Source organism: Mobula birostris, chromosome 7, assembly GCF_030028105.1.
Source record: "Mobula birostris isolate sMobBir1 chromosome 7, sMobBir1.hap1, whole genome shotgun sequence".
Classification (NCBI taxonomy): domain Eukaryota; kingdom Metazoa; phylum Chordata; class Chondrichthyes; order Myliobatiformes; family Myliobatidae; genus Mobula; species Mobula birostris.
In genome coordinates this window covers 166,871,937-166,899,838 of record NC_092376.1, presented here as the reverse complement: position 1 = coordinate 166,899,838, position 27,902 = coordinate 166,871,937, and the positions used below count along the sequence as shown (strand labels likewise).

Below are 27,902 nucleotides of genomic sequence, written 5' to 3'. Positions count from 1 at the left end.
ATGAGGAAGGTAAATGCCATGTTAATATTCATTTCAAGAAGCTTAGAATACAAGAGCAAAGATGTGAAGCTGAGGCGTTATAAGGCACTGGAGATGCCTCACCTTGAGTGAACAGTTTTGGGCCTTTCATCTCAGAAATGATGTGCTGGCATTGGAGAGGGTCCAGAGGAGGTTCACAAGGATGATTCCAGGAATGAAAGGTTTTTCATACGAACAACATTTAATGGCTCTGGGTCTGTAATTAATGGAATTCAGACGGATGAGGGGGGATCTCATTGAGTCCTTTCGAATGTTGAAAGGCCTAGACAAGAGTGGATGTGGAAAGGACGTTTCCCACGGTGGGAGAGTCTAGGACAAGAGGGCACAGGGGCGCCCTTTCAAAACAGAGATGCAAAGAAATTTCTTTAGCCAGAGGCTGGTAAATTTGTGAAAATTTTTTGCCACATACAGCTATGGAGGCCGGTTGTTGGGTGTATTTAAGGCAGAGATTGATAGGTTCTTGATTGGACGTGGCATCAAAGGTTATGGGGAGAAGACCGAGAACTGGGGTTGAGGAGGAGATAGAAAAAATGGATCAGTCATGATTGAATGGCAGAGCAGACTCGATGGGCCTGATGGCCTAATTCTGCTCCTATGTCTTATGGTCATATATTTTAGGCAGAGGTTGATCGATTCTTGAGTAGTCAGGGCATGAAGCGTTAGAGGGAGAAGGCAGGAGACTGGGGCTGAGCCAGAAATGGATCAGCCATGATGAAATGGCAGATCATACTCAATGACTCAAATGGCCAACGTCTGCTCCAATACCTTATGGTCTCACAAACATTGTGTTGCTCCATATTTATTAAACAGAATATATAAATGTAGCCCTCCTCTTCCTCACCGGGCTCATATGGAAACTTTGCTCATTAGCCGGCTCTGCTAACAGCCACGTGATTCAGCAGTGAGGAGACCACTTTTCACAAACAATATACAACTAGGGTCAGGATGCTTTGGGGTTCAACCAAACAGGAACGCCGTGATGTTCCCCTTAACAAAACCTTGATCTGAGTGAATGCTGAATAAATCCTGCCCATACACAATTGTCGGTCGGCAAGAAATAACAGATTGTACACCGCATAAAATTATAAATAAAGTATATTTACAAAGTTCAGTTTCATTGAACAGTTAGTAGGAAAGAGAAAAGAAAAATAAATGGAAAGGCCTGTTACAGTTAAACCAGTCTAATGTGCACATAAAGTCGGAGCTCAACCTGGAGTTGTCTTTTACTCAAGTGCCGGACCCACGGTCTGCATGAAAGTACACACCACGTTCTGAACTTTGCTCAAAATCCATTTTGAACAAATGGGCCCTCTCTCAGGAGTATTGGCCTTTCCTCCTTGGAGCCATTCATCTGTACAAAACACTTTGTGCAATGGAAATGCTTCTTCCCGTGGGATTCTCAGGCATCTTCCCCCCGTCCTCTCTGAAAATATATCCCGTACCAGACTACTGTCCATCACAAATCACTCTCCATGCCAGTAACTCTAGAATTTTCTCTTGATTCTGCCATCCTGATTGGGTGACACAACATTCCTAAGTTGACTTGCAGGGCTTCTTATCTTTAGCCGAAACCAAAACATCCCACCAGCAGGAACACAGCTTTTCCAGAAACTGCCAAAATGAAATTTCTACAGCCTAGCAGTAAAATTCTTAAGCAGGGCATTACATGAAGACTGTGGCTAAATTATCTCTTTTTTTTCCTCTGATTTCATTCAGCCACTTCTCTCAGTTTTGACTTGATATTATTTCCACAGGATATATAGTTCTCCAGTATGTAAATCCTCCCTGTGAGATGCTGGATATTAGCAGTTAGGAATCTGTATAATCACATGGCCTCTTGGAACTGAGATATATGTGACTTATGCTTCTCCTTCTCAAATTGCAGAATGAAATCAATAATATTATGATCACTGCCTCCTGACAGTTCCTTATGTTAAGCTCCCAAATAAGATGTGGGTTATTACACAACACTCAATCTAAGACAGACTTTTCCTTCAAGCATAAGCTGCTCTAAAAAGCCATCTAGTGGGCATTCAACAAATTCCCTCTTTTGCGATCTGACACCAACTTGATTTTTCCAATCCCCTTGCATATTGAAGTCCCCTATTGCAATTGTGACATTACCCTTATTGTGTGTGTTTTCCTGCTCCCTTTACAATCCCAACCCCACAACTTGGACACTATTTGGAGGTCTATATATGATTCCCGTGGGCATGTGGCCAAGTGGTTAAGGTCTAGCGACCTGAAGGTTGTGAGTTCGAGCCCCAACCGAGGCAACGTGTGTTGTGTCCTTGAGCAAGGCGCTTAATCACACATTGCTGTGTGACGACACTGGTGCCAAGCTGTGTGGGTCCTAATGCCTTTCCCTTGGACAACATTGGTGTCGTGGAGAGGGGAGACTTGCAGCAGGGGCAACTGCTGGTCTTCCATACAACCTTGCCCAGGCCTGTGCCCTGGAGAGTGAAGACTTTCCAGGCGCAGATCCATGGTCTCGCAAGACTAATGGATGCCTTTACTTTACTTTTTCTCCCCTTTTCAAGGTGGTTGGGGTTCTATTGAGGTCCTCATCTGCAAGTAGCTCTCAAACTGCGTTTTTTTAAAATAGCGGATGAGTTCCCGTTTCTGGAGCTCGCCGATTGATAGTTTTCCGACATTCTCCAGCACGGAAGATGGTGCCTCCGGGGTGCAGCCCTGTGGACAACCGATTCCAGGCTGGTGTGGCCAACTGAGGCTCTGTGGGAGATGGAACATCAGAATTTTGCTGCGGCAGATGTACGGACAGAGTTCTCTGTAGTCAAGTGGTTGCACACTCTCTCTCTCTCGATGGCGGAGACAGTTTACTGCCGGTTCTCGACTTGGAGAATCGTAACAGCAATTGTCAGTCTCCTCTTCTGCTGTGAAAATGACTAATATCTCTCTCTCTCTCCCTGCCCCCCCTTGTTTCCAGTTGCTTGGTAGTGGTGGGTGCTAACACTTTTTGCTGAAAGAGGCGGGGGTGGGAAGGGGGGAGGTTAATAGAACATAGAAGTTTGCTGCTGCTTCTGTGGGCTGGCGGGGGAAGAGGGAGTTCTGAGGTTCTAACATTTCTCTGTCATCCGTTCACTTGGTGTTCTTCTGTTTTTTGTGGATGTCTGTAAAGAGCAAAACTTTCAGGTTGTGTACTGTATACATTCTCTGATAATAAACGGAACCATTTGAACATTAAAATATGCAACGGAAGAGCCAACAGGGTTTGTCGTCGATCTTTGACATTTTCGGATCCCTGCATTGATGCCGAGAAGAGTTTAGTCTCATTCACAACCCAGGACTGTTCTGTTACTATATTGATTCACACTGCGTGAAGGATGATAAAGGCAATGTTCCGGAGTATCTGAAGCTCACGTGTCTGGGCCCCTGTAAATTTGGGAGAATTTGTTCGTTATGTGCCATGTCATATGACATGGGCGATCATGGTCTTTCCATGACCTTAACTGTTCTTGGCAAATTCTTCTGGGCAGTGTCCTTACAGGACAGGTGACCCCAGCCATTATCAATACTCTTCTGCGATTGTCTGCCCAGCAACAGTGGTCACATAACCAGAACTTGTGATATATATCAGCCGCTCGATGGCTTCACTTGGCCCTAATGATGGGGGGGGGGGGTGGGGGGGTGGAAGACTAAGCGGATGCTACATCTTGCCCATGGGTGACCTGCAGGCTAGCAGAGAGAAGGTGCACCTCACACCTCCTTCGGTAGAGATGCATCTCCATCCCCCCACCCAGTGGAAGGATTATAATTTTTGAAGCAGCAAAATTGTGTTGCACAAATTGTTGGCCTGATGGCAGGTGTTCTGAGCCTGGTTTACTGTATAATGGAAACATGCATAGTGTTTGTCTCTTTTCATAAGCTGTGGTTAGAACTTGCCAAAGAATGGCTTTTACCATTTGTGCATCTGATCTGCTACCCCAGCACTGATGGCAATTAGCAGCTTTGGAGTAATTAAAACCAAATGCCAGATCTCTTGTACTGCTCATGTTGCAAGTTTTAATCTCTGATGTTTGAGGTTGAAAACAAAAAGCATACACTGTAAGCAGATTAGTGATTTGTAACTGCCACAACTTCTATTTACTCAGTACCTTGAGGCTTTTAATTTAGGCCACTGTTATGAAACTCATTTGCAAAAACTCATCTCTGGGTGGGGTAGAGTCCGAGAGACCAGAAATACCCCAGGCTACTCCCTGCTCTGCACTGAATTAGCTGTCAACAGGCTTCATAAATCATAATCAATTAAATTTTGGAGCTAAGTATAAGGAGATATTGAGGCAGACATCCAAAAGCCTGGTTAGAGACTTTTGATTTGTCGAGCCTCTTTAAGGATGTGAGAGAAGAAGAGGGTCTTTTCAGAGTGAAGGACGTTGTCACTTGAACGCAATAGTAGACATTGGTCAAGAATTTACATCTGTAGATTATCTAGAGGCCAGTATTAAGAGTCTGGGGCAGAAAACAAGGATAAAGGGCCACTATGGTAACAAATGGCATAACACTCGACAGCACCAGCATTAGGGGTTCAATGCCCCTCGCTGTCTGAAGGATCTTTGTGACTGTGTGGGTTTCCAGTAGCACGAGAGTGTAGGACCAGAGGGCGCAGCCTCAGGATTGAGGGACATCCCTCTACAATAGAGATGAGGAGGAATTTCTTTAGACAAAGGGTGTACATCTGTGGAATTCATTGCCACAAACGACTGCGAAGGCCAAGTCATTGGGTATATTTAAACAGGGATAGTGTCGTGATTTATAATGGCAACAAAGGTTATGGGAAGGAGGTAGGAGAATGGGATTGAGAGGGATAATAGGTTACTCATGATGGAATGGCGGAGCAGACTTGATGGGCCAAATGGACTAATTCTGCTCATCTGTCTTACAGTCACACTTGTTCAGAGACAATACAAAGAACTGAGCTTTCAGCCTGTCGGCAAAGTGCACAGTGAAACGACCATGTTTCCGTTGACTTCAATGTTGATTGAGAGGTTCCTAGAACTGGCTAGCAGGACCTCCCTATGTTAGTAATCGCATGTTTGTACAGGATGGAAAATGGGGAAAGTAACGGGAAACAAATTAGGGCCAGCACAGTTCTGGTTGCTCACGTCTTTAAGCAGGGACTCCCAACCTGGGGCCCACGGACTGCTCCGTTAATGGTAGGGGTCCATGGCATAAAACAAAAGGTTGGGAACCCCAGTCTTAAAGAGACACAACCTTAAAATACAGTTACTACCTTTTAGAAACAATGGGATGGGTATGAAATAAACATTAAAATGGGATGACTTCATTTAACAGATTCATTAGAAATATTAGAAACATATTCTGAGCCAAGTATTACATTTGCTGAGTCTCATATTGGCTTCAGCACACTCACAGTCCAGAGGAAAACAACAAGGGTTTTTGGACGCTGTGGTGAAGATGAATTTGAACGGAAAAATGTCTTTATACTGAAGGGAAGCCTAAAGGAAAGATCAGTGCCAGTGGAATCGTCAAGTTGACAATGTTGGCAGATAGATTCCATCGAAACATCCCTGGGAACATGCGAAGAGTCTAAGTATACAAGGCTTTGGACAGGATGGGACTGACCTTTACCTCAGCCGAGCAAGGGTCTCAAAGGTTACAAAGCAAACCTGTCTCAGAGGAACTGGATTGAAAGAGGGTCAGCTCAGGGCAAGCTGTAAAAGGACAACAATGTTGGCAAGGATTTGGGGAAAAAAAACTGAAACTCTATGCCAATTTAATACTGATCAGGAAACTTTTGAAAAAACTGTACAGGCCTGACTTGTTAGTGAATGGAACTTTAACAGATGTATATTACTATGGAAACTGTTGTTAAAACAGCTTTTAGTAACCAGGATTATATGAATAGGTGTTTGCCTTTCATAGCTTTCCCTTTTCAGTTTATTCCATGTGGAAGAAGTCTTTCCTATTGATTTTATTAAATGGACATTAGGCATCCATCTGAATCTTTAAATTATCTGCAAAATGTAAATAAATACTCTTATGGATTGCACGTCTTTTTTTAAGATGGATAAGAGGTAAAGACACACATGCTCAGAATAAGTTTTATTCAAACAGAACACAAAAGTACATTACCTGCTAATGCAGTTTCACGTTCTTCCCTGAGAGACTTGACGTACTTGCTGTGGCTGGCTTTCAGTTCCACTATTCTGGAGTCCAACAACTCTCCTTCTTTCTAACAATAAAAACAAATCATTACTCAAACTTTTAAATAAGTATTTCCCCATTGCTAAAATATAAATCCAGCATCTACATTATCTAAGTATCTAGGTACCAGATAGAGATCTGAATCTCAGAAGGCGAGCCAAGGACGTGTTATGTACTGATTGAGAAACTATCTAAATCCCAGTAATTCCTCAGACAATATTCAAATGTCCAACGGTTCATTTTATTATCAAACTATACAGCTCTGAATCTGTGAAACCAAGAAAAAAAATCACGATCATCACGATCATCAACTCTCAAAATAACACCTCCCCGCAAAAAAAAACAAACAAAAACAAGACAGGCACATCGACCCCAGAAGATCAGGTAAACAAACACAGAATATAAAAACTAAAAGACTGACTCTATAGTCCAAAATCCAAATTCAAAACGCAGAATAAACCAGGAAAATATTCAAGTTGCTGGTGAACGCAGCAGGCCAGGCAGCATCTCTAGGAAGAGGTACAGTCGACGTTTCAGGCCAAGACCCTTCGTCAGGACTGCAGAATTCCTGTTGTTTGCATCTGGAAAATATTCTCTGGCCCGGATGGAGCAGCAGGCTTTCTCCTCTCCGGTACTAAGCAACTGATCAAAAGACAGGCAGCCAGCCTTCACCTCCTGCACCCGCTTCGATGCTTCAGTCTCCCTCGTCGCTTTAACCGTGGAACAATGAGAGCTTTAATCGGTGAAATGAAGCCAAACATCAGCTTGCGCTCTGTGCTGCAGCCTGCCCGTTACGAGGTTCGCGCACGCTGCTTCTTGGAATCCTCCCAGAGATTGCAGAGTGCTGGAACACCCAAATGATCTCCAAACTTCTGCACTGACCTTGATGTTTCAATCGCCCTCGTCACTTTAACCGGTGAACGATGGAAGCTCTAATCGCCGAAAAAGGGTCTAACATGGGCTGGCGCACTATCCTGCAGCATCCCCACCACAAGGTTCATTCACGCCGCCGCTGCATCCCAGAATCCTCTCAGACGCCTGCAGAGTGCTGAAGCACCCAAACGATCTCCAAACAGCAAAACCTGGGCTCTAACAGTTCCAGAATCACATTCAAGACAAGGAACAAATGTAAAAGACAAAAGAAGTGGAAAAAAAATGGTTTCACGATCTATTCAGAAAATGTCGACAAAAGGAGCATTGTATGTATGCACCATCTTGACTGGAAGTTTTGTCTTTCTCTTGCACTAATGTCATTATGTTTATTTCACCAAGTAAGTTACGCATAATTTACGTTCCTCATCCTTCTTTTGTGCCCGAGTCCTCGACGTCCTTATCTTAGCCCACTGCTCGAATGACTGTGTGGCTAACCACCATCTATAAATTGACAGACGACATCACTGTAAAATAGGGATGAAGAGGTGCACAGGAGTGAGATAAATTGGCTGGCTGAGTGGTGTCACAACAATAACTTTGCTCTCAATGTCAGCAAAACCAAAAAAATTAATTGTGTACTTCCAGTAGAGGAAGTCAGGAGAACACAGATTAGTCCTCATTGGTGGGGGCTCAACAGTGAAATTGCTGAGTGGCTTCAAGTTTCTGATTAGACCATAAGATATAGGAGCAGAATTCGGCCATTTGGCCCATCGAGTCTGCTCTGCCATTTCATCATGGCTGATCCATTTTTCCTTTCAGCCACAATCTCCTGCCTCCCCGCATATCCCTTCATGCCCTGACCAATCAAGCATCTTTCAACCTCTGCCTTAAATAAACATAAAGACTTGGCCTCCACAGCTGCCTGTGGTGAAGAATTCCACAGATTCACCACTCTCTGGCTAAAGAAATTTCTCCTCATTTCCATTCTAAAAGGACACCCCTCTGTTTTGAGAGTGTGTCCTCTGGTCTTCGAATCTTCCAACATAAGAAACATCCTTTCCACATCCACTCTATCAAGACTAGTCTTCCGGACCCATTCCAGGATCTAGTGATTCTTGAAAGGTCACTACTAATGCATCCACAGTCTCTTCAGCCACCTCTTTCAGAACCATGGGGTGTTCATCATCTGGCCCAGGTGACTTTACCATCTTCAGACCTTCCAGTTTTCTAAGAATCTTCTCCCTACTAATGTTAACCTCACACACTTCAGGACTCCTGACACCTGGAACTTCCACCATACTGCTAATGCCTTCCACAGTGAAGATTAGTGCAAAATACTTATTCAGTTTGTCTGCCACTTCCTTGTCCCCTATTACTACCTCCTCAGTATCGTTTTCCAGCAGTCTGATACCCACTCTCGCCTCTCTTTTATTCTTTACGTATCTGAAGAAACTTTTGGTCTCCTCTTTAATATTATAGGCTAGCTTACTTTCATATTCCATCTTTACCTTCTTAATGACTTCTTAAGTTGCCTTCTGTTTGTGCTTGAAAGCTTCCCAATCCTTTAACTTCCTACTAATGTTTCCTGTTTAAGGTATTTTTGTCTTAGCACTATACTGCTTCTGTAAAACTATAAAATTCACATCATGTATGAGTGATAACAAACCTGATTCTGAGTCTCTGAATACAAGTTCAAGTTGTCATGTTTGTAAAGTGTTGTGCTATTGCTGATAAAACTAAAGCTAACTTCCATCGCATTAATACTCTGCGTATGTCTGCCTACGACAATAAAACTTGACCAATTAAATGCTTGATCAAAACCATGTACCTTTATCTTAGAAATTCACATCACGAGTTGAATTATTCCATAGTGTAGATGTAATAAAGAATTTATTTTCAAAATATGCAATGGAACACTGTTTCCAGAGTTTGCTCCTTACTTCTTAGGGATAATGGATCAGGAAAGCGGAATAAATAATCTCAGGAATGAGTCCTCTGTATATTGACGGGACACTAATACACAGCATTGTAGAGTACTGGTGTGACTTTAATGCATTCTGGCTCCTCAGCTGCATTTCAGCTTTTAAACATTCACCCAGTCAATATCTTTTAATTCCTTACTTCTGTAGTCCATACCATTTTGACTGACCTTCTTTACTCCTTCCTTAGCTAACTGACATAGTCAATGCAACTCTGGAATTGCAGTTTGCCGGTAGCTCCTTTGAGATTGACAGGTTAGCTCACTTCCCATATCTGTGCATTGCATTGTACAAGTCAGAAATAAACTGGAGATCAGACGCTGGCACACTTGACCTTGGAACATCACCACTGGCTCATTATTTAGTCCAGAGACGGCAAAGAAATGCATTGCACTGAAGGGCCAGACGCACTTCATACTCTGAGGATCTGCTTTATAGCACTAATGGCTGGTCTGTGAGGCATGAATCCTTTCATTTAACTGAAAACTTACATGCAGGTATGGCAAAACACCGTTTATTCAGCGTGCCCTGAAGGTGCTGAACTCGTAGGTTTTCAAAACCTCTGCATGTTATTCCAATTAATACTTCAGTACGTTTTAAATTTAGTTTTGAAAAGAATTTACACAATTGTACAATATGTTTTCTGGCAAACCCCGTAAGTTTCATGAGGATTGAGGCCTCCAGTGCATTAAGGAGAGTCAGCATCTTAGGATTCAGATACCAAACCATCAGATAGCAGTTTAAAGCTTTTTTTTCTTTTATCTATATTGCTTTATTTTTGTCTTAAGTATATGTCTATTAACTTTTGTTTCTTGACATACTTATTTTTTCATTATTTAACTCAATTTGAATAGTTTTTATAATAGTCAATAGCATTTTTTAAAGCTATTGAATGCCTTAGGTAGCAGTGAGCTGTCAAAAGGCATCAGGGCAGTCTAGGGCAGGACGTCAGGATCCACCTTCTGAGGCCTGGCAGCTGCACACAGACTACTTAGAACCACGGGATAGCTGGAGAATCGAGGCTTTGAGATTGTTCGGAACTGCACAAAACAGCTGTGGGGAAAGCATGTGAGGGAAACTGGTGGGAGCCTAGATTTAACTAGTCTGGCCGATGGCTTTGCTCCAATGTGCCTGCACACATTCATGAGGGAATTTCTCAGTATGTTGATGAGTATTCACCTCTCAATCAGATTAACTGGTCATCATCACGTTGCCCTTTGTGATTAGCAACAAACCCATCACGCCAAAAAACTCCATTTCTGTCTTTACAGTGGCAGATTACATATCAAATATTCAATCACCCAGAATTTCTCTCATAGAAACATTTGATATAAGTGAGTACAGAAATCACAACGCTCCGTTTGCACAGCACCCAAATCTCTGCCTGCTGTAAGACAAATCGGCTTTACTCAATGCACACAAATGCTGGAAGCCCTTGGCAGATTAGCCAGCAGCTATGGAATAATGAAGGTTCTCAGTCCAAAACATTCAATTGTTTACTTCCCTCCACAGCTGCCTGCCTGACCTGTTGAGCTCCTCCAGCATTTGTGCGTCCTGCTCAATAGTTCCGATACTATCTGAATTAAATTTTAGTCCTTGGGGACTGAGCAGAGAGTACACCCTTTTCTGCCTCCACTTTCCGTTTGCACATCAGTCACAACCTACTGAAAAATGAAATGATTAGCCAGCACTTATCCTGCTTTCAAGGTTCATACCTTTTGCTGTTCCTTTTTCAGTTTCTCAACGGCCTCTGTGTGGAGATGTTGAAGCTGTTCCTTCTCCGTGTTGTGCGTTGACCACAGGTCTTCCCTAATTTGTGCAAGTTCCTTCTCGTGCTCCTCTCTGATCCTTTCCACCTCTTTCTCATGTAGTTCCAGAGCGACAGTCTCTGCCCCCTGCAGCAGATTACAAGCAGCTCCAGGCAAAGCTGAAAAAAAGAGGGAAGAAATACAATTATTTAGTACTGGAAAGCGTAAAGGCTAGATATTCTAACAGATGGAAAATCACAGCCTGTAGGTTAGTGCGACACTGTTACAGGTCGGGGTATCGGAGCTCAGAGCTCAGTTCCGGTGCCGTCTGTAAGAAGTCTCTGTACGACCTCCCTGTGGAATGCACGGGTTTTCCCTGGGTGCTCTCCTTTTCTCCCACAGTCCAAGAGCGTACTAGGTAGGTTAATTGGTCATTATAAATTGTCCCATGATTAGGTTAGCGTTAAATCAGGGTTGTTGGGTGCTGCTGGGGCTGAGTGACTCGAAGGGCAGGAGGGCCTATTCCGTGCTGTATCTCTACATAAATAAGTAAATGAAACTCACAAAATACCACAGGAAATCTGCAGGCTAGGTAGCATCTATGGAGAGAAATAAACAGTTAATGTTTCCGGCTCAGACCCTTGATCAGGACTGGAAAGGAAAGGGGAAAGAGGCCAGAATAAGGAGGTTGGGGGGGGGAGGGGATGGAGTACAAGATGGCAGGTGATAAATGAAACCAGCTGATAGGGTAGTAGGTGGGTGGGTAGGTGAGGGAGGGAGAGAGGAAGGGAGGATGAAATAAAAAGCTGGGAGGTGATAGGTAGAAGACAAAGTGCTGAAGAACAAGGAATCTAATAGGAGAGGAGAGTGAACCATGGCAGAAAGGGAAGGAGGAGGGAACCAGCGGCAGATGATAGGCAGGAGAAGGGAAGGGAATGGATAAATAGGGAGCCAGAATAGTGAATTGAAAAAGAGAGGGGGGAGGGGGCGATATTACCAGAAGTTAGAGAAATCAATGTTAATGTGAGGTTGCAGGCTAACCAGGTGGAATATGAGGTGTTGCTGCTCCAACCTGAGAGTGGTCTCATGTTAGTTTTATGGTCTTGAAATCATTGCAGTGGATAAGGTCATGGGCCAACATGTCATTATTTAATTGATATTATTTTCAATTTCCATTATGTCAAAGAAACCTTTTGACAAATTTGCCTTTGTAGATCAAATATTGAGTATAGGATCTGGGATATTCTGTTGAAGCTCATAAGACGTTGGTGAGGTCTAATTTGGAGTATTGTATGTAGTTTTGTCACCTACCTACAAGACAGGTGCAAGCAAGATTGAAAGAGTAAAGAGAAAGTTTACAAGGATGTTGCTGAGACTGGAGAACCTGAGTTATAAGGAAAGATTAAACAGGTTAGAACTTTGTTCCCTAGAATGTAGAAGACTGAGAGGAGATTTGATAGAGGTACACACATAATGAGGGGTAAGGGGTATGGATAGGGTGAATGCAAGCAGGCTATTTCCACCGAGGTTGGGTGGGAGTACAACTAGAGGTCATAGGCTAAGGGTGAAAGGTGACATGTTTAAGGAGAACATGAGGGGAAACTTCTTCACTCTGAGGGTCATGAGAGGCTGGAATGAGTTGCCAGTCCAAGTGGTGGATGCCAGTTCAATATTTAAGAGAAGTTTGGATAAGTATACGGATAGGAGGAATATGGAGGGCTATGGTCCGGGTGCAGGTCGAAAAAACTGGGCAGATTAAATGGTTCAGCATGGACTAAGTGGGCCAAAGGGCCTGATTCTGTTCTGTGGTTTTTTAGGACTCTAAATATGCATAGCAGCTTGCTGGTGCTCAGCCAAACCTCTCATTAAAAAATCATCCAGCCGTTATGGTAACTAAGCAGCGAATCGCAGGGCACGTTATAAACGTTTCAGTGATAAAGACAAAGGTTTCAGTCATGTTCCCATATACTAGGGATCAATTCTTGGATATAGATTCTAACACTTGTCATCCATTAAAGATTAGATGTCACACACAAACCACTAACGCTGAAATTACAATAGGTGCTTTGCCAGCAAAGATCCACACTTTGGCTGTGCTAAACCTCCAGATGTCAGATGTTGTTTCTCTAAAGCCAGAAAGTTGAGTGTCTATATCCCTCTAGAGAATTGAACTTGAAAATCCAGGCTGACATTCTAGAATTAAAACAGTAGTGGACTATTGCAGGTTGTGTGTTACAATGAAACATTAAACCAATACTGCACCCCTTTTATATCCCCTACTCTTGTTCTTTCAGATAGATCAGTCCGTTTACTACAACACGAACACAAGAGGTTTTGCAGACGCTGGAAAAATTCAGAGCAACACACACACACAAAACGCTGGAGGAATTTAGTGGGTCAGACAGCATCTATGGAGAGGAATTAAGAGTCAACGTTCAAAGTACATACAAGTCACCACATATAACTCTGAGATTCAATTACTTGTGGGCGCACTCAGTAAATCCAATCACCAGAACAGAATCAATGAAAGACTGAACCAATAGGGTCGACAGCCAGTGTGCAATAGACAACAAACTGTATAAATACAAAAAGAAAGAAAAATAATAATTTATAAGTATTGAGAACATGAGATGAAGAGTCCTTGAAAGTGAGTCCACAGGTTGTGGGAACAGTTCAGTGATGAGGCAAGTGAAGTTGAGTGACGTCATCCCCTCTGGTTCGAAAGCTTGATTGTTGAGGGGTAATCGTAAACACAAAATACTCTGCAGATGCTGGGGTCAAAGCAACACTCACAACACGCTGGAGGAACTCAGCAGGTCGGGCAGCATCCGTGGAGACAATTAGTCAATGTTTCAGGCCGGAACCCTTCATCAGGACTGAAGAGGGAAGGAGCAGAGGCATCTACATTGGTGAAACCTGACGCAGATTGGGGGACCGCTTCGTCGAGCACCTCCGCTCCGTCCGCCACAACATACAGGATCTCCCGGTTGCCACCCACTTCAACTCTGCTTCACATTCCCATTCAGATATGTCCATACGTGGCCTCCTCTACTGCCATGATGAGGCTAAACTCAGAGCAACACCTCATATACCATCTGGGTAGTCTCCAGCCCCTTGGTATGAACATAGAATTCTCCAACTTCCGGTAATTCCCTCCCCCTCCCTTCCCCCATCCCAGTTTCACTCTGTCCCCTCCGCCAGCTACCTATCACCTCCCTCATGGTTCCGCCTCCTTCTACTACCCATTGTGTTTTCCCCTTTTCCTTCTTCACCTTTCCTGCCTATCACCTCCCTGCCTCCCCTCCCACACCCCTTTATCTTTCCCCTTACTGGTTTTTCACCTGGAACTGACCAGCCTTCTCCTTCCCACCCTCCCTCCACCTTCTTTATAGGGCCTCTCCCCCTTCCCTCTTCAGTCCTGATGAAGGGTTCCAGCCCAAAACGTTGACTGATCGTTTCCACGGGTGCTGCCCGACCTACTGAGTTCCTCCAGCGTGTTGAAGGGTGATAACTGTTCCTGAACCTGGTGGTGCGAGTCCTGAGGCTCCCGTACCTTCTTCCTGATAGCAGCAAGGAAAAGGGAGTATGGCCTGGGTGGTGGGGGTCCCTGATGATGGATGCTGCTTTCCTGTGACAATGCTTCATGTAGATTTGCTCAATGGTGAGGAGGGCTTTACCCGTGATGGGCTGGGCTGCATCCACTACTTTTTGGAGGCATTTCCATTCAAGGGCATTGGTGTTTCCATACTAAGGAGTAACACAGCTAGTCAGTATACTCTCCACTACACATCAATAGAAGCTTGTCAAGGTTTTAGATGTCATGCTGAATCATTGCCAACTTCTAAGGGACTGGAAAGGAAGGAGGAAGAAGTCAGAATAAGAAGCAGAGGAAGGGAAGGTGATAGGAGAAGCCGGGGGGGGGTGGGGGAGAAGGCAGGTGGGTGGGGGAGAGGGAATGGAGTGAGAAGTTGGGTGGTGACAGGTGGAAGAGGTAAAGGGCTGAAGAAAGAATCTGATAGGAAAGGAGAGTAGACAATGGGAGAGAAGGAGGGAGAAGAGGCACTGGAGGGAGTTGATAGGCAGGTGAGGAGAAGGAGTAGGGGTAAGAGGGGAGCCAGAATGGGGAATTATAAGCATCCCCAGCTTGTGATTTTCTTTCAGCCACATCTCAGTGATACCCACATCATCATACCAACCAATCTCTGATGGTACTAAGAAGATCATCTACCTTATCTTCTTTACTTTGTGCAATCAAATATAACACCTTCCATCCTGTACCATCACCCTTTTCGATTTTGCCCCCATGTTACACTTCAACTCATCTCAGTGACTGCAATTTTGCCCTATCATCTGCCGGCCCTTCCCCAGTCTCATTGTGCATCGATTTCTGAACCAACTGCCCCACCCTCTGCCCCTATCACTTCAGCTTCCACCCTCTTCCAAATTAGCTTAAACCTTCCCAACAGCTCTAGCAACCCCAGGGAAACCCTGCACTCACTGCTTCCTCCCATTACTTCTTCCAGTGGTCACCCATCTACTATCTGAAGCCTGCGCTCTGGGTGTGACCACCTCAGTGAAAGTCTCATCTGTGAGGTTTTCATTCTCCAAGATGGTCCATCTCTAGCTCTTTGACCTTATGAGTCAGGAGCTGCAGTTGGTTGCACTTCCCGCAGATGTAGTCCTCAGGGAAACAGTTAGGTATCCTGCAGCCCCAAATCTTACAGGAGGAGCATTCCACTGCCTGAACTACCATCCTGCCACCTTGTTATACATCCTTCTTCTCAAGCTTAAGTTCTAGCCTGTACCTGTTGTTGTCCAAGCCTGTTGAGCCAAAGCCTGGCCATCTTAGTTGATTTTAACTCCTGAATCAATGTCACCAACTCTGAGCTGGTACTATGATTGCTGTGGGAGCTTGCTTTGTACAATTCAAACCCTGAGTTTCCTGCATAACAAGTGTAACCCCTCTTTGTACTTTAGATGCTGAAATACACCTAGGAAAGTCCTCAAGGTCTCTGCATCAGTGGAAAAAAATAGTTAGAGGATTATAATATGCAGGATTTAATATTTCCTTACAGATATAGTGCAGTAACAGGCCCTTCCGGCACAACAAGACCAACACTGCACAAATACATCCATTTGACCAATTAACCTACTAACCGCATGTCATTGGAATGTGGGAGGAAACTAGAGCTCCCAGAGGAAGCCCACACGGACAGAGAATGAACGTATAAACTCCTGACAGACATTGGTGGAATTAAACCAAAGTTGCTGGCACTGTATTAGTGCTACGCGGTTAAAAGATGATGGGATTGACTAGATTTCTCAGCCAGGAGACTGTCCCCAGCTCAAGGGGCTGATTGGCCTCATATTATGTTGGGAAATTTCTACAACTCAGCATCCATAAGACCATAGGAACAGGACTGAGGACATTTGGCCTCTTGTCTTTGCTCCTCTATTCTATCATGGATGAATCATTATCCCCATCAATCCCATTCTCCTGTCTTTTCCTCATAACCTTTGACACCTTTACCAATCAAGATTCCAACAATTGCTGCTTTAGATGTACCCAGTGACTTGGCCTGCAAATGAATTCCACAGAATCATCACTCTCTAGCTAAAGAAATTCCTCACTGCTGTTCTAAAGCAACGTCCTTGTATTCTGAGGCAGTGCCCTCTGGTCCTCGACTCCACCACTATAGGAAACATCCCCTCCAAATCCACTCTATCTAGGTCTTTTAATATTCGATAGATATCAATGAAATCCCCCTTTCCCCCCCACCAAGCCATAGGACAAATTAGTTCGCTTTCCTGCTGATCCTCACTGTACATCTCACAAAACCTCACTATCAACACAATTCGGAGAGCTGCACCATGTGTTTGGGTTAGTGAAGTAACAGGAGAAAACAGAGTCTGCAGTTGTTGTGATAATGAGAGTCTAAAACGTAAACACGTGCCAGCTGCCTCGGCCAGCAGGCTGCACGTGACCTCTGTACACATTTTCAACCTTCTGGCACCGTCTTAGTTTCACTTTTTAAAAACTAAGCAGACAATATAAACAGGGACTGTTATGTAATTATTTGATGCAAAATGGAGTTACTGGCCATTTCAGAATCTTCACCTCCCAAGATCAAGGGAAGGCTGTGGAGATGAAAAGGACAAGAGGGGAAGAAAAGGGAGGATAATGGACAAACAGAAAGGAACTTTATACTGGCTTGCTGTGTGGACAAACTGAAGTGAAAGTTGCTTGAAACAACAATGGAATAGGGACTCATTGCCCTTCTGTGCAAAGAGAACACACTGGGTGCTTGTCCAGCTTTATCTGTGTGTAGTTCTTCGCTGACTCTGTTGTGTTTCTTTGTACCTCCTGTGAATGCCTGCAAAAGGATGAATCTCAGCGTAGTACAAGGTGACATATGTGTACTTTGATCATATTAAATTTACTCCTGCTCAGAAAATGATCAAATACAGAAAAGCAAAAGGTATCAGCTGTCACATGCTTCCATTAAAGCTTCACTGTCCTGGCACAGACTGTTAAATTTAATTTAGTGATCTTTATACATTGCCTTCCCCCACCCCAGCCACATTGCCGTGTATTTTACTGGTGCCGGACGGTGTGGCAACACTAGCGGGCTGCCCCAGCATATCCTTCGGTGTACTGGTGTTAGCACAGACACATTTTACTGTACAGCATAGAGCAATGAATAGACAACAACACAACACAGAAACAGGCCCTTCAGCCCACAATGTTGTGCTGAACCAATAATATTAGTACTGTAATCAAATGGCCAACTAAACTAATCTCTTCTGCCTACACAAAGTCCATATCCTTCCATTTTCCCCATATTCATGTATCTATTTAAACATCTCTTAAAAATCCCTAATGTATCTGCCTTTACCACCAACCCAGGCAGGGTGTCCCAGGCACCCGCCACTCTCTGTGTGAAAAACTTACTTCTCACATCTCCTTTGAAATTATCCCCTCTTACCTTAAACGCTATACCTCTCAATATGTGTGATGAACCAGAATCAGATTTGATACTTCCATTAAGTTTAAATTAAATTGGAATTCTAAAATTTAAAAACTTCACATGCATTTAAAATGAATAACGATCCATCTTGAAAATAAGTTTTTGCTCGAGAAATCAGCAGTCACACCTTGGGTTAAAATTAAAACATGGTATCTCAAAAGAACAAAAAATTTTAATTGGACTTGCCCAGAAATACTTATCTAAGGGGACTGATACTTAAAGTAATGTTTCCGTACTCAAAAGGACAGTCTCTAGTTTTCAGTATCACCTTTGATGGCTATTTATTACTGTTTGAGACAATTCCATAAATAATACATTTCGTAAACATAAGATTCTGCAGACGCTGGAAATCCAGCAAAAACACACACACAATGCTGCACCAACTCAGCAGGTCAAGCAGCAGCTTTGGAGAGGAATGATGACTCCACACCGATGGAAAGTTTATTTCCACAGGTACTGCCTGACGTGCAGAGTCCCTCCAGCACATTCTGAATAATATTCTTTTCCAGTTCTGTTGTTAATTGTACTGTCTGATTCTCATTGTCTGAAAACCAGAAAAATCAAAATTCACTGAGAATAAAGAGTATAACAGCAAGTAGAATCAGCTTCAATTTAATGTTAGTCATTTAAACAGAATGATAGTGCAATGAACACAAAAAGTTTAATGAAAGTGACCAGCAATGCTGTCTTGAGTTTCACTGTCACAAATTAATTTTCAAAGACAATTCTCCTCTGCCAGCTGACGCAGAGGCCTGTACCCATTAGAGACACTACCAGTTTCCAAGATCTCATAGGAAATTTGATCATTAGCACTCCAGTTAACTTAAGAGAATAGACTTTCTGTAAAGATCTAATGCTCTACAACGATAGTGCAAAATTAGCAATTAAATTTGCTGGTATCAATAAATGAAATAGCAAAGAGAAAGTTCTTCTGGTCATTCACTGCAATACATTACTAGTATGTTTATGATTTGGTTAGTAATTGTGAGCTGATTAATTCTTCTTTTAAATGTTAAACTCTACACAAGCTTTGCTCCCTTAATCAAGTTACATTCTGGTCAAATGATGAAACATTGATTGTGAACTAACTTTGCCACCTTTCTCACTACATAAACTCAGTGACCACCTTATTAAATACCTTCTCTACCTAATAAAGTCATTACTGAGTGTATGCTTGTGGTCTTTTACAGCTGTAGCCCATCTACTTCAAGGTTTGAAGTGCTGTGAGTTCGGAAATGCTCTTCTGCACACCAATGTTGTAATGGATGAGTTACTGTCATCCTCCTGTTACGTTGAACCAGTCTGGCCATTCTCATCTGATCTCTCTCATTAACAAGGCATTTTCACCCACAGAACTGCTGCTGACTGGATGTTTTTCTGGTTTTATTTGCACCTATCTCTGTAGAGACTGTTGTGTGGAGAACAGGAGATCAGCAGTTTCTGAGATACTCAAATTACCCCATCTGGCACCCACAATCATTCCAAGGTCAAAGTCATTTAATCACATTTCTTCCCCATTCTGATGTTTGGTCTGATCAACAGCTGAACCTCTTCACCGTGTCTGGATGCTTTTAGGCACTGAGTTGCTGCCACGTGATTGGCTGATTAGATACTTGCAGTAATGAGCAGGTGTACAAGTGTACCTAATAAACTGGCCACAGAGAGCATCTTTAGCTTTCAAACTAACAGAGCTAAAGACTTGAAGACAGATTGTGCTCCAAAATTTGATTTCATCTTTTGAACAGAATTCAATTTTGGAAGAGAACTACAACAATACAAGATTGTGAGGGGCATTGAAGGAGTGAACAGCTGATACCTCCCCCCCCACCCCCGGTCAAAATGTGGGGGCAAGTTCATAGGAGATTCAGATTTATTTGTCACAAGTAAATCAAAACATTGAGTGAAATGCAATGTTTGCGTCAACTGCCAGCACACCCAAGGATGTGCTGGGGGCAGCCTGTAATAGTTGCCACACTTTCTGACCCCAACACAGCACGCCACAATGTTCAGCAGAACGACACAAGCAGCAACAACACAACAGCAGAACAAGCCCCCTTTTCCAACCCTCCTAGCTAACACCACCCCCCCCACTCATATACACAGACAGAATGTCCTCCAAACCCAGGAGACACCACCCCCAGTCTTTGTCCCCAGAATATCAGATATTATGTGAACAACTTCATCCCAGGATGCCCAACAGGGGTATGATGTGGGAAAGGCAGGTTTTTTTTAAATATACAGAATGTGATGAGTGCTTGGAACGTGCTGCCAGAGGTGATAGTGGAGGCAGGAGTGCTACAAGGAGGCATTTGAGAGCCTCTCAGAGAGGCTCATGAATGTGCAGAGAGTGGAGGGATATGAATATTGTGCATGCAGAAGGGATCAGTTTATTTAGTCATTTAATCACTAGTTTAATTAGTTCAGTGCAACACAGTGAGCTGAGAGGCCTGTTCCTGCGTGTGTCGTTCTATATTCTATGTTAACATTCATTCACTAGCCTGTCAGCTGAATATGAGTTTCAGCCTTGCTAGTATGATCCTTCAGTGCACTGCGAAGACAATTTAAGACTTGGTCCATAATAGTTTAACTTTGTTTCATTACAAATTTAGCAGGTGGAGTAAGTTACCCACCATCTTATGATAATTTACAATTCATGAGAAGTCTTCTCACCATGAATTGCTGGCTAATTTTCACATTGATAATGTCACATATCAATTGGAACACTTCTAGTTTCTCCTCTGTATCACACCCTACAGTGAAACAAATAAAAAAGATAGGATGGCAGAGTACTTTCTAATGGATTGATGGCTATTGTCACTTTCTTTCTGTTTTTGCACTACTTGTTTTAACTAATTAATACACATACTTACTGAAATTCAGTTTATTTTCTCTATTTATCATGTATTGATTGCAGTTTACTGCTGCTGACAAAGTTAACAAATTCCATGACATATGCCGGTGATATATAATCTGACTGATTCTCAAAGAAAGGTTGTGCCATTGTGCAGGAAAGAAAGTACCCCGACAAACAGTATCATCATTACAGAACAGATGACTGCCACTTGGGTCTTGCTCAACAGCCTTTTCAGCCCCATTAAAAATTGGCACAGATTGATTTTCTTTAATAAGATCATGCCAGTAAACAACTCATGGAACCCAAAAATGGAATGTGCATAACTAGTTTATGCACAGCAGATAACAGCTTCCATTTCATAATATCAGCATATTTGAATAATAACAGATTTGTTTAATAAATGTCAAGAGTGTTCACTTATGGAGAAGCAGTTCCACATGACTTCAATAAACACAAAATATATCAAATAAATAGTTCCCGCAAGATACTTGTCCAGGTTTTGGTGTAGATAGAATATTGGCTGTCTAATTGGAAACAGAGTTGTCGTAAATAGGCACACATCAGACTGGCAAGGTGTCATAGCCATAGTCATACTTTATTGATCCCAGGGGAAATTGGTTTTCGTTACAGTTGCACAATAATAAATAGTAATAAAACCATAAGTAGTTAAATAGTAATATGTAAATTATGCCAGGAAATAAGTCCAGGACCAGCCTACTGGCTCAGGGTGTCTGACCCTCTAAGTGAGGGATTGTAAAGTTTGATGGCCACAGGCAGGAATGACTTCCTATGACGCTCTGTGTTGCATCACGGTGGAATGAGTCTCTGGCTAAATGTACTCCTGTGCCCACCCAGTACATTATGTAGTGGATGGGAGACATTGTCCAAGAAGGCATGCATGCCATCTTGGCATCCCCGTGTAATGAGGGGATTGCCATATGATGATGGCTTTTCAATGTTTTATACTTTACATGATGAAAGCGCTGAAGCTATGGTTACTAAATTTTTTGCTGACACAATGAGAGGTGGCAAATAAGATTGAGCTGGCAGTAATGAGACTACAAAGGAATATAGTTAGGTTATGTTGGTGTGTATGGGGTGTCAGGAAGGGGTAGCACCTCCGATGGGGGAACATGTCGTGTCCTCTTCAAGGTGGTTAGTCCACCTTTGGTCCCCACCTGGCTCTCATCTCTCACCTGTGGCTCCCCGTAGCTGTTTGCATGCGACAGCGGCCACACCCCAGGCAACGGCTTCGACAAGCCGGCTAAACCAGGTGAGGGTAGCCGACGGGTCTCAAACCCTTGGTGAGATAGGGAGTTGTCTATCCCAGCATGTGAAGACAGACTCCGGCAGATTGAGCGGATGAGACCAATGGAAGGTCCAACAGTCAAGAAGTTGGTCTCTGCAAGCGTCGTGGAACGTGTAGAGCAGGACAAGACACAGAAGACGTCCTGGTCATCCAAAGCGCCTAGTCCCATCTCCAGCCGTCTAGACTCTGTCTTGCCACTGGATCCAGATGGGAATCGGGAAGAGAGGGTGAGACTGACGCTGCGCAACTCTCCCTCACTTAAATCCAAATCACGCGCTAGTCTCAACACCACCATAATGGTGTCGAGGTCCTCATCGACGTTGACGATGGACGAACACACATTTAGGTTATGTTAGTGGACAAAGATGTGGCAAATGGAGTATGCTGCAATGCTTGTAATTTCCCACTTTTCGCAGGAAAAGATAAAGCTGAGTGTTATTTACTGTAAATGGGTGAGAGATTGCAGAATTCTGCAATGCAAGAGGGATCTGGGTAACTTGATACATAACATACCAACGGATAGCAACTGGGAAAACTTGGAATGCCGTTTATTATCATAGGAGTTGAACGCAAAAACGGGGAGGTTCGAGAATTGACAAGATCACTTCTAGAGTACACAAGATACACGCAAGAATTTTTGTTGGCATATGGCATGCAGAGCCACCCCTCTATTCTTTAAACCCCACCCATAATAAAAAAGATAGACGGTTATCTTTACGGCCAAATGAAGCAGCAAATTACTTGTTTAGAAGCTGAGAGCAGCAAGATACTCTCCCAGGAAGTGTCACACACCGGCAGGGCACCAGGGTGCAAGAAGTCGTGACACTGCAGGATACATTTTGAAGTCCTCACAGACCTTGGTGTACCCATCAGTATTTGGATAGTGAAGGATTATAATAACAATACTAGTTAGAAATTATTTTCTTTTTCCAATTGTCTTTAAGATTAATGTTAATAATTTGAACAGGCTTTCAAAAATGCTTTGGTCTACCTTAGTTATACTTTTATTAATAGTAAAGCAATGAATACATGTAAATAAATAATACTCATCCTGTTTCCTTATCAATGTCCATAATTATTGTTACTAATTAATGAGAATATTTGTTCAGATTTACCACAGCACGCAAGAGAATTTTATTTTACAAGATTATTGCTAATTTGGGCACACACTCTCAAGAAGGGTTGCAATCCCTGTTAAAGTACGGGGCTTCTTATTTAAATGGAAATATTAATTGGCAGCATTTCTAACCTAGAACCAAGAACAGAACTTGATAAACAATCCTTATGTAGCAAGAACTTTAGTGAACTAATGTCCTTAAAACCATAAACTATAGGAACAGAATCAGGCCATTTGGCCCATTGAGTCTGCTCCACCATTTCATCATGCTGATCCAATTTTCCTCTCAACCCCAATCTTCTTCTTCTCCCCATATCCCTTCAAACCCTGACGAGTCAAGAATCTATCAACCTCTGCCTTAAATATACATAAAGCCTAGGCCTCCATAGTTGTCTACGGCATAGAGTTCTAGAGATTCGTCACTCTCTGGCTAAAGAAATTCCTCTTCATCTCCGTTCTAAAAGGACACCCCTCTATTCTGAGGCTACGTCCTCTGGTCTTAAGCTCTTCCAACATCCTCTTCACATCCACTCTATCAAGGCCTTTCACCATTCAATAGATTTCAATGAGGTCACCCCTCATTCTTCTGAATTCTAGTGAGTGCAGGCCCTGAGCCATCAAACACCCTTTATAGGGACAAGCCATCCAATCCTGGGATCATTTTCATGAACCTTCTTAGAGCCCTCTTAGAAAGGATGTGCTGAAACTGCAAAGAAAAGGGGCCCAAAACTGCTCACAATACTCCAAGTCTCAACATTACATCCTTGCTTTTATATTCTAGTCCTCTTGAAATGAATGCTAACATCACATTTGCCTCCCCCACCACAGACTCAACCGGCAAATTAACCTTTATGGAATCCTACACAAGGACTCCCAAGTCCCCTTGCACCTCAGTTTTTTTTGTACTTTGAGAATATTTTTGTATTTAGGGCATATTTTTGTATTTAGAGGTGTCCAGCTGCATTAGACCCTGGCCTCCCTCAGGGTCTGTGGCTTAATCTAGGAGCAATGATGTGGGAGTGCTGTGTACTGGTTTGGTTAACACTGCTCATATCATTATCTCCCCATAATAAAGGCTGAGAAGGCAGAGACGTTTTGGGAAAACAATTAAATGAGGACTGTAGCTGGCCCTAAGTTCTTAAAAAATAGCTTTAAAGTGTTTAAGTTTCCACTCCCTCCCTAGAAACAATTGAAAGGGAAACCCACGGTGATGTCTCTCAGCTCTCTCCTGTGTGTATGAAACCCCACTCCAAAAAGGGACATAGCCAAGAGAAGCTTCCATATCAAACGCCCGTGTGAACAAGGGCTGGTCACACGGCCTTCTTTATATGCCACTCATCAAAGAGACAATGTGTAGGGTTGGCCCATCAAACATGGTCAGGGACTTGTCAATGTCTGAGAAACAATCCAAATGCAGCAGGGACCAATTTGTTTTGCTACTATCCTTAAGGGATGCAATGTATAGGAAGTCATGGGTGGACATCCAAATGGATGATCTGGTTCAGTGTTTCTGTTTTGTTAGTCAAAGTCAAAGTGCATTTATCAAAGTACTGTGCATACATGTCACCATATACTGCCTTGAAATTCATTTTCTTGCAGAAATTTAAAGAAAAATAAAGATATACAATAGAATTTATGAAAGCCTATACATAAACAAAGACTGACAAACAATCAATGGGCAAAAGACAAATTGTGCAAATTTTTAAAAATAAATAAATACCCCCAACAGCATGAGTTGTACAGTCGTTGAAATTGAGTCTGTAGGTTGTGGAATCAGTTCAGGGTTGAGCTGAGTGAAGTTATCCATGTTGGTTCAGGAGCCTGATGACTGTAGGCTAATAACTGTTCCTGAACCTGGTGGTTTGTTTTTGACAGGATACTAATATAATGTAACAGGCTTCAAGAGACAAATCTAATTCTGTAACAAAGGCCAACAGCACTGGAGGTGGTGTACTGAGTCGTATAGCTAATGGGCAGTTAGATCCAGACCAATCTGCATCATGGGGTTATGTCTTACAGAAAACATCATAACCTTATCATTGAATCAATTTGAATCCAAATCACAAGATGGACAATTATCATTTCGCCAGTTAAATTAATCTTAAATCGGCTTCAGTTTTACTGGCAGATATACAACTTGCAAAGTTAAAAAGCATGAAGTTTAACGACCATTTCAAGGCATTTCAGGCCTTCTACTCCAACCCTCCATCCTACAACACCAGAACACTTCATTGCCACCAGTTTCTTACCACCATCGCCACGAAGTGCTGCTAATTCGTGAGAAACTTCTTTGTGTTGTTTTGATTGGGCTTCTTTCTGTTCAAATCAAAAATAAACAATATTACTCATCCTATGTACACTGCAACTTCTAAATAAAATACTGAAATAATAATTTGTTCAGATTTATTTGCACATGATGGAAGAGTCAGCAATAGACAATGCTAAGAAGAATTAGAAACAGGAGCAAAATTCAAAACTCTGATGTGCAAAGGGACTCAGGAGTCCTTGTGCAGGATTCCCGGAAGGTTAATTTGCAGGTTGAGTCTGTGGTGAGCAAGGCAAATGCAATTTTAGTGTTCATTTTGAGAGGACTAGAATATAAAAGCAAGACTGTAATGTTGAGGCTTTATAAGGCACTAGTGAGGCCTCACCTGGGGTGTTGTGAGCAGTTTTGGGCTGTTATTTAAGAAAGGATGTGCTGACATTGGAAAGGGCTCAGAGGGGGCTCAGGAGAATAATTCTGGGAATGGAAGGCTTATCATACGTGGAGTGATTGAAGGCCCTGGGTTTTTACTCGCTAGAATTTAGAAGAATAGATGGGGATCTCATTGAAACCTATTGAATGATGAAAGGCTTAGATAGAGTGGATGTGGAGATGATGTTTCCTATGGAGGGGGAGTTTGGGACCAGCAGGCACAGTCTCAGAATAAAGGGATGTCCATTTAGAATGAAGATGAGGAGGAATTTCTTTAACCGGGGGTGGTGGGTCTGTGGAATTTGTTGCCACAATTGGCTGTGGAGGCCAGGTCATTTGGGTGTATTTAAGACAGAGGTTGATAAGTTCTTGCTTAGTCAGGGCATCAAAGGTTATGGGGAAAAGGCAGGAGAATGGGTTTGAGAGGGAAATGGATCAGCCAAGATGACATGGAGTAGATGCATTGGGCCAAATGGCCTAATTCTGCTCCCAAGTCTCATGGTTTTACCCGTTCCTTTCAGCCTGCTCCATTTTTTAAAAAAAAGTCATGGCTAACCTACTGTGCCTCCTGCAATATTGCAAGATTCCTTTAATACTCAGGTATCTATACATTTCTATTGTGAATCAGTTCAATCAATGAAACTTCGCAGCCCTCTGAAGTAGAGTTCTAACTATTTACCAATATTTAAGTGAGGAAATGTCTGTATATTTCTGGTCTAAGTGGCCTCCTCTTAGCAAAACACACAAAATGCTGGAGTAACTCAGAAGGTCAGGCAACAATTATGAAGGGTCTTGGCATGTCAACTACTTATTCCCTTTTCGTAGACCTGCTGAGTTCCTCCACCATTTTGTGTGTATGTTGCTCTGGATTTCCAGCATTTGCAGAATCTCTTGTGTTTATGGCCTCTTGTTGATTCTGAGACCATGTGATTTGAGGTTTGTCAGCTAGTGGAGAACACCATCCCTGCACTAACACTGTTGAATACTTAAGGCAATTCCATTTTATCCTCATTACAACTACAATCTTCATTGACCTTGCCTTGTCATTGTGATCACCATTTGCTGAGAACAAACATCATCAGCCTGCCTGCTTGGGTAGAATCGGTGCACATTGGCCAAATGTCACTTCGTGGAAGGTTCGACCCTCCACATTTACCGTCTTGCTACCCGATAGATGTTGAAGTGTGACAGTCAATAAAACACATCAACCATGTCAAAATACCTCCTAATTTAACAGATTAAGACCACATGATGACTCTCAATATTGTCATTTCCAAAGGCTGAGCCAAGTGAATGCTTCAAATTCCTTGAACTCCTTGACACGTTGCCAATGACCAGGCTCCCTATGTGCTCCATCCAAGCCAAACAAGCTAACCATCAAAGCCACAGAAGTCAGATTAAAGCCCTTCAGGCACGGACCCTGTGAAAAATCAAAACAAAGGTGGAACATTACAGTCCTCCCCAGTAATCATCCACAAGTCCAGCCGCTCAGTAGAATATACTGCGCTGTGCACACATACATGGCTGGGTGCCTATAACTTGTATTCACAGGCATGTTGTACTGAGAACTCTAAACAATGCATGAAATGTACTTAGTTTTAATCCTTACTGGTCCAGAGTTCAGGAAGGGGTCAGTTTAAGATTAAGGATACCTGCCAATTTGGAATTGTACCATTTCCCACCTGTTCTTGTATTTACCAGCATGTGGAGGAGCCATGCGCCCGAAGCCTAAATACATTTATCTTGGGGCTTTATGCCATCAAAAAAAATCCCCCAAAACATCTTCATTAAGAAGCAACTGGCCTACTCCCATCAGCAAGCACCCGGACCAGACTCCTCCATACCCCTACTATCCACGTGTCTATCAAACTTCGCTTAAATGTGGAAATCTAATCAGCCAATCATGTGGCAGCAACTTAATGCATAGAAGCATGCAGACATGGTCAAGAGGTTCAGTTGTTATTCAGGCTAAACATCAGAATAGGGGAAGAAAGGTGATTTTGACCATGGAATGATTGTTGGTGCTCAACAGAGTAATTTGAGTATCTCAGAAATTGCTCACCTCCTGAGATTT

General features: G+C 42.8%; 1 protein-coding gene across 2 annotated transcripts in view; it reads right to left on the bottom strand.

Moving 5' to 3' along the window:
- ccdc69 (coiled-coil domain containing 69) overlaps positions 1-27,902 on the bottom strand; it is a 58,247-nt gene that overhangs the window by 12,302 nt on the left and 18,043 nt on the right. For both annotated transcript variants that reach the window (XM_072264515.1, XM_072264514.1), the window contains exons 2-4: positions 25,383-25,449; positions 10,793-11,004; positions 6,154-6,253 (exon numbers count right to left, since the gene is read on the bottom strand). In XM_072264515.1, coding sequence (XP_072120616.1) covers positions 6,154-6,253; positions 10,793-11,004; positions 25,383-25,449 — 379 coding nt within the window. The remainder of the gene's footprint in view (positions 1-6,153; positions 6,254-10,792; positions 11,005-25,382; positions 25,450-27,902) is intronic.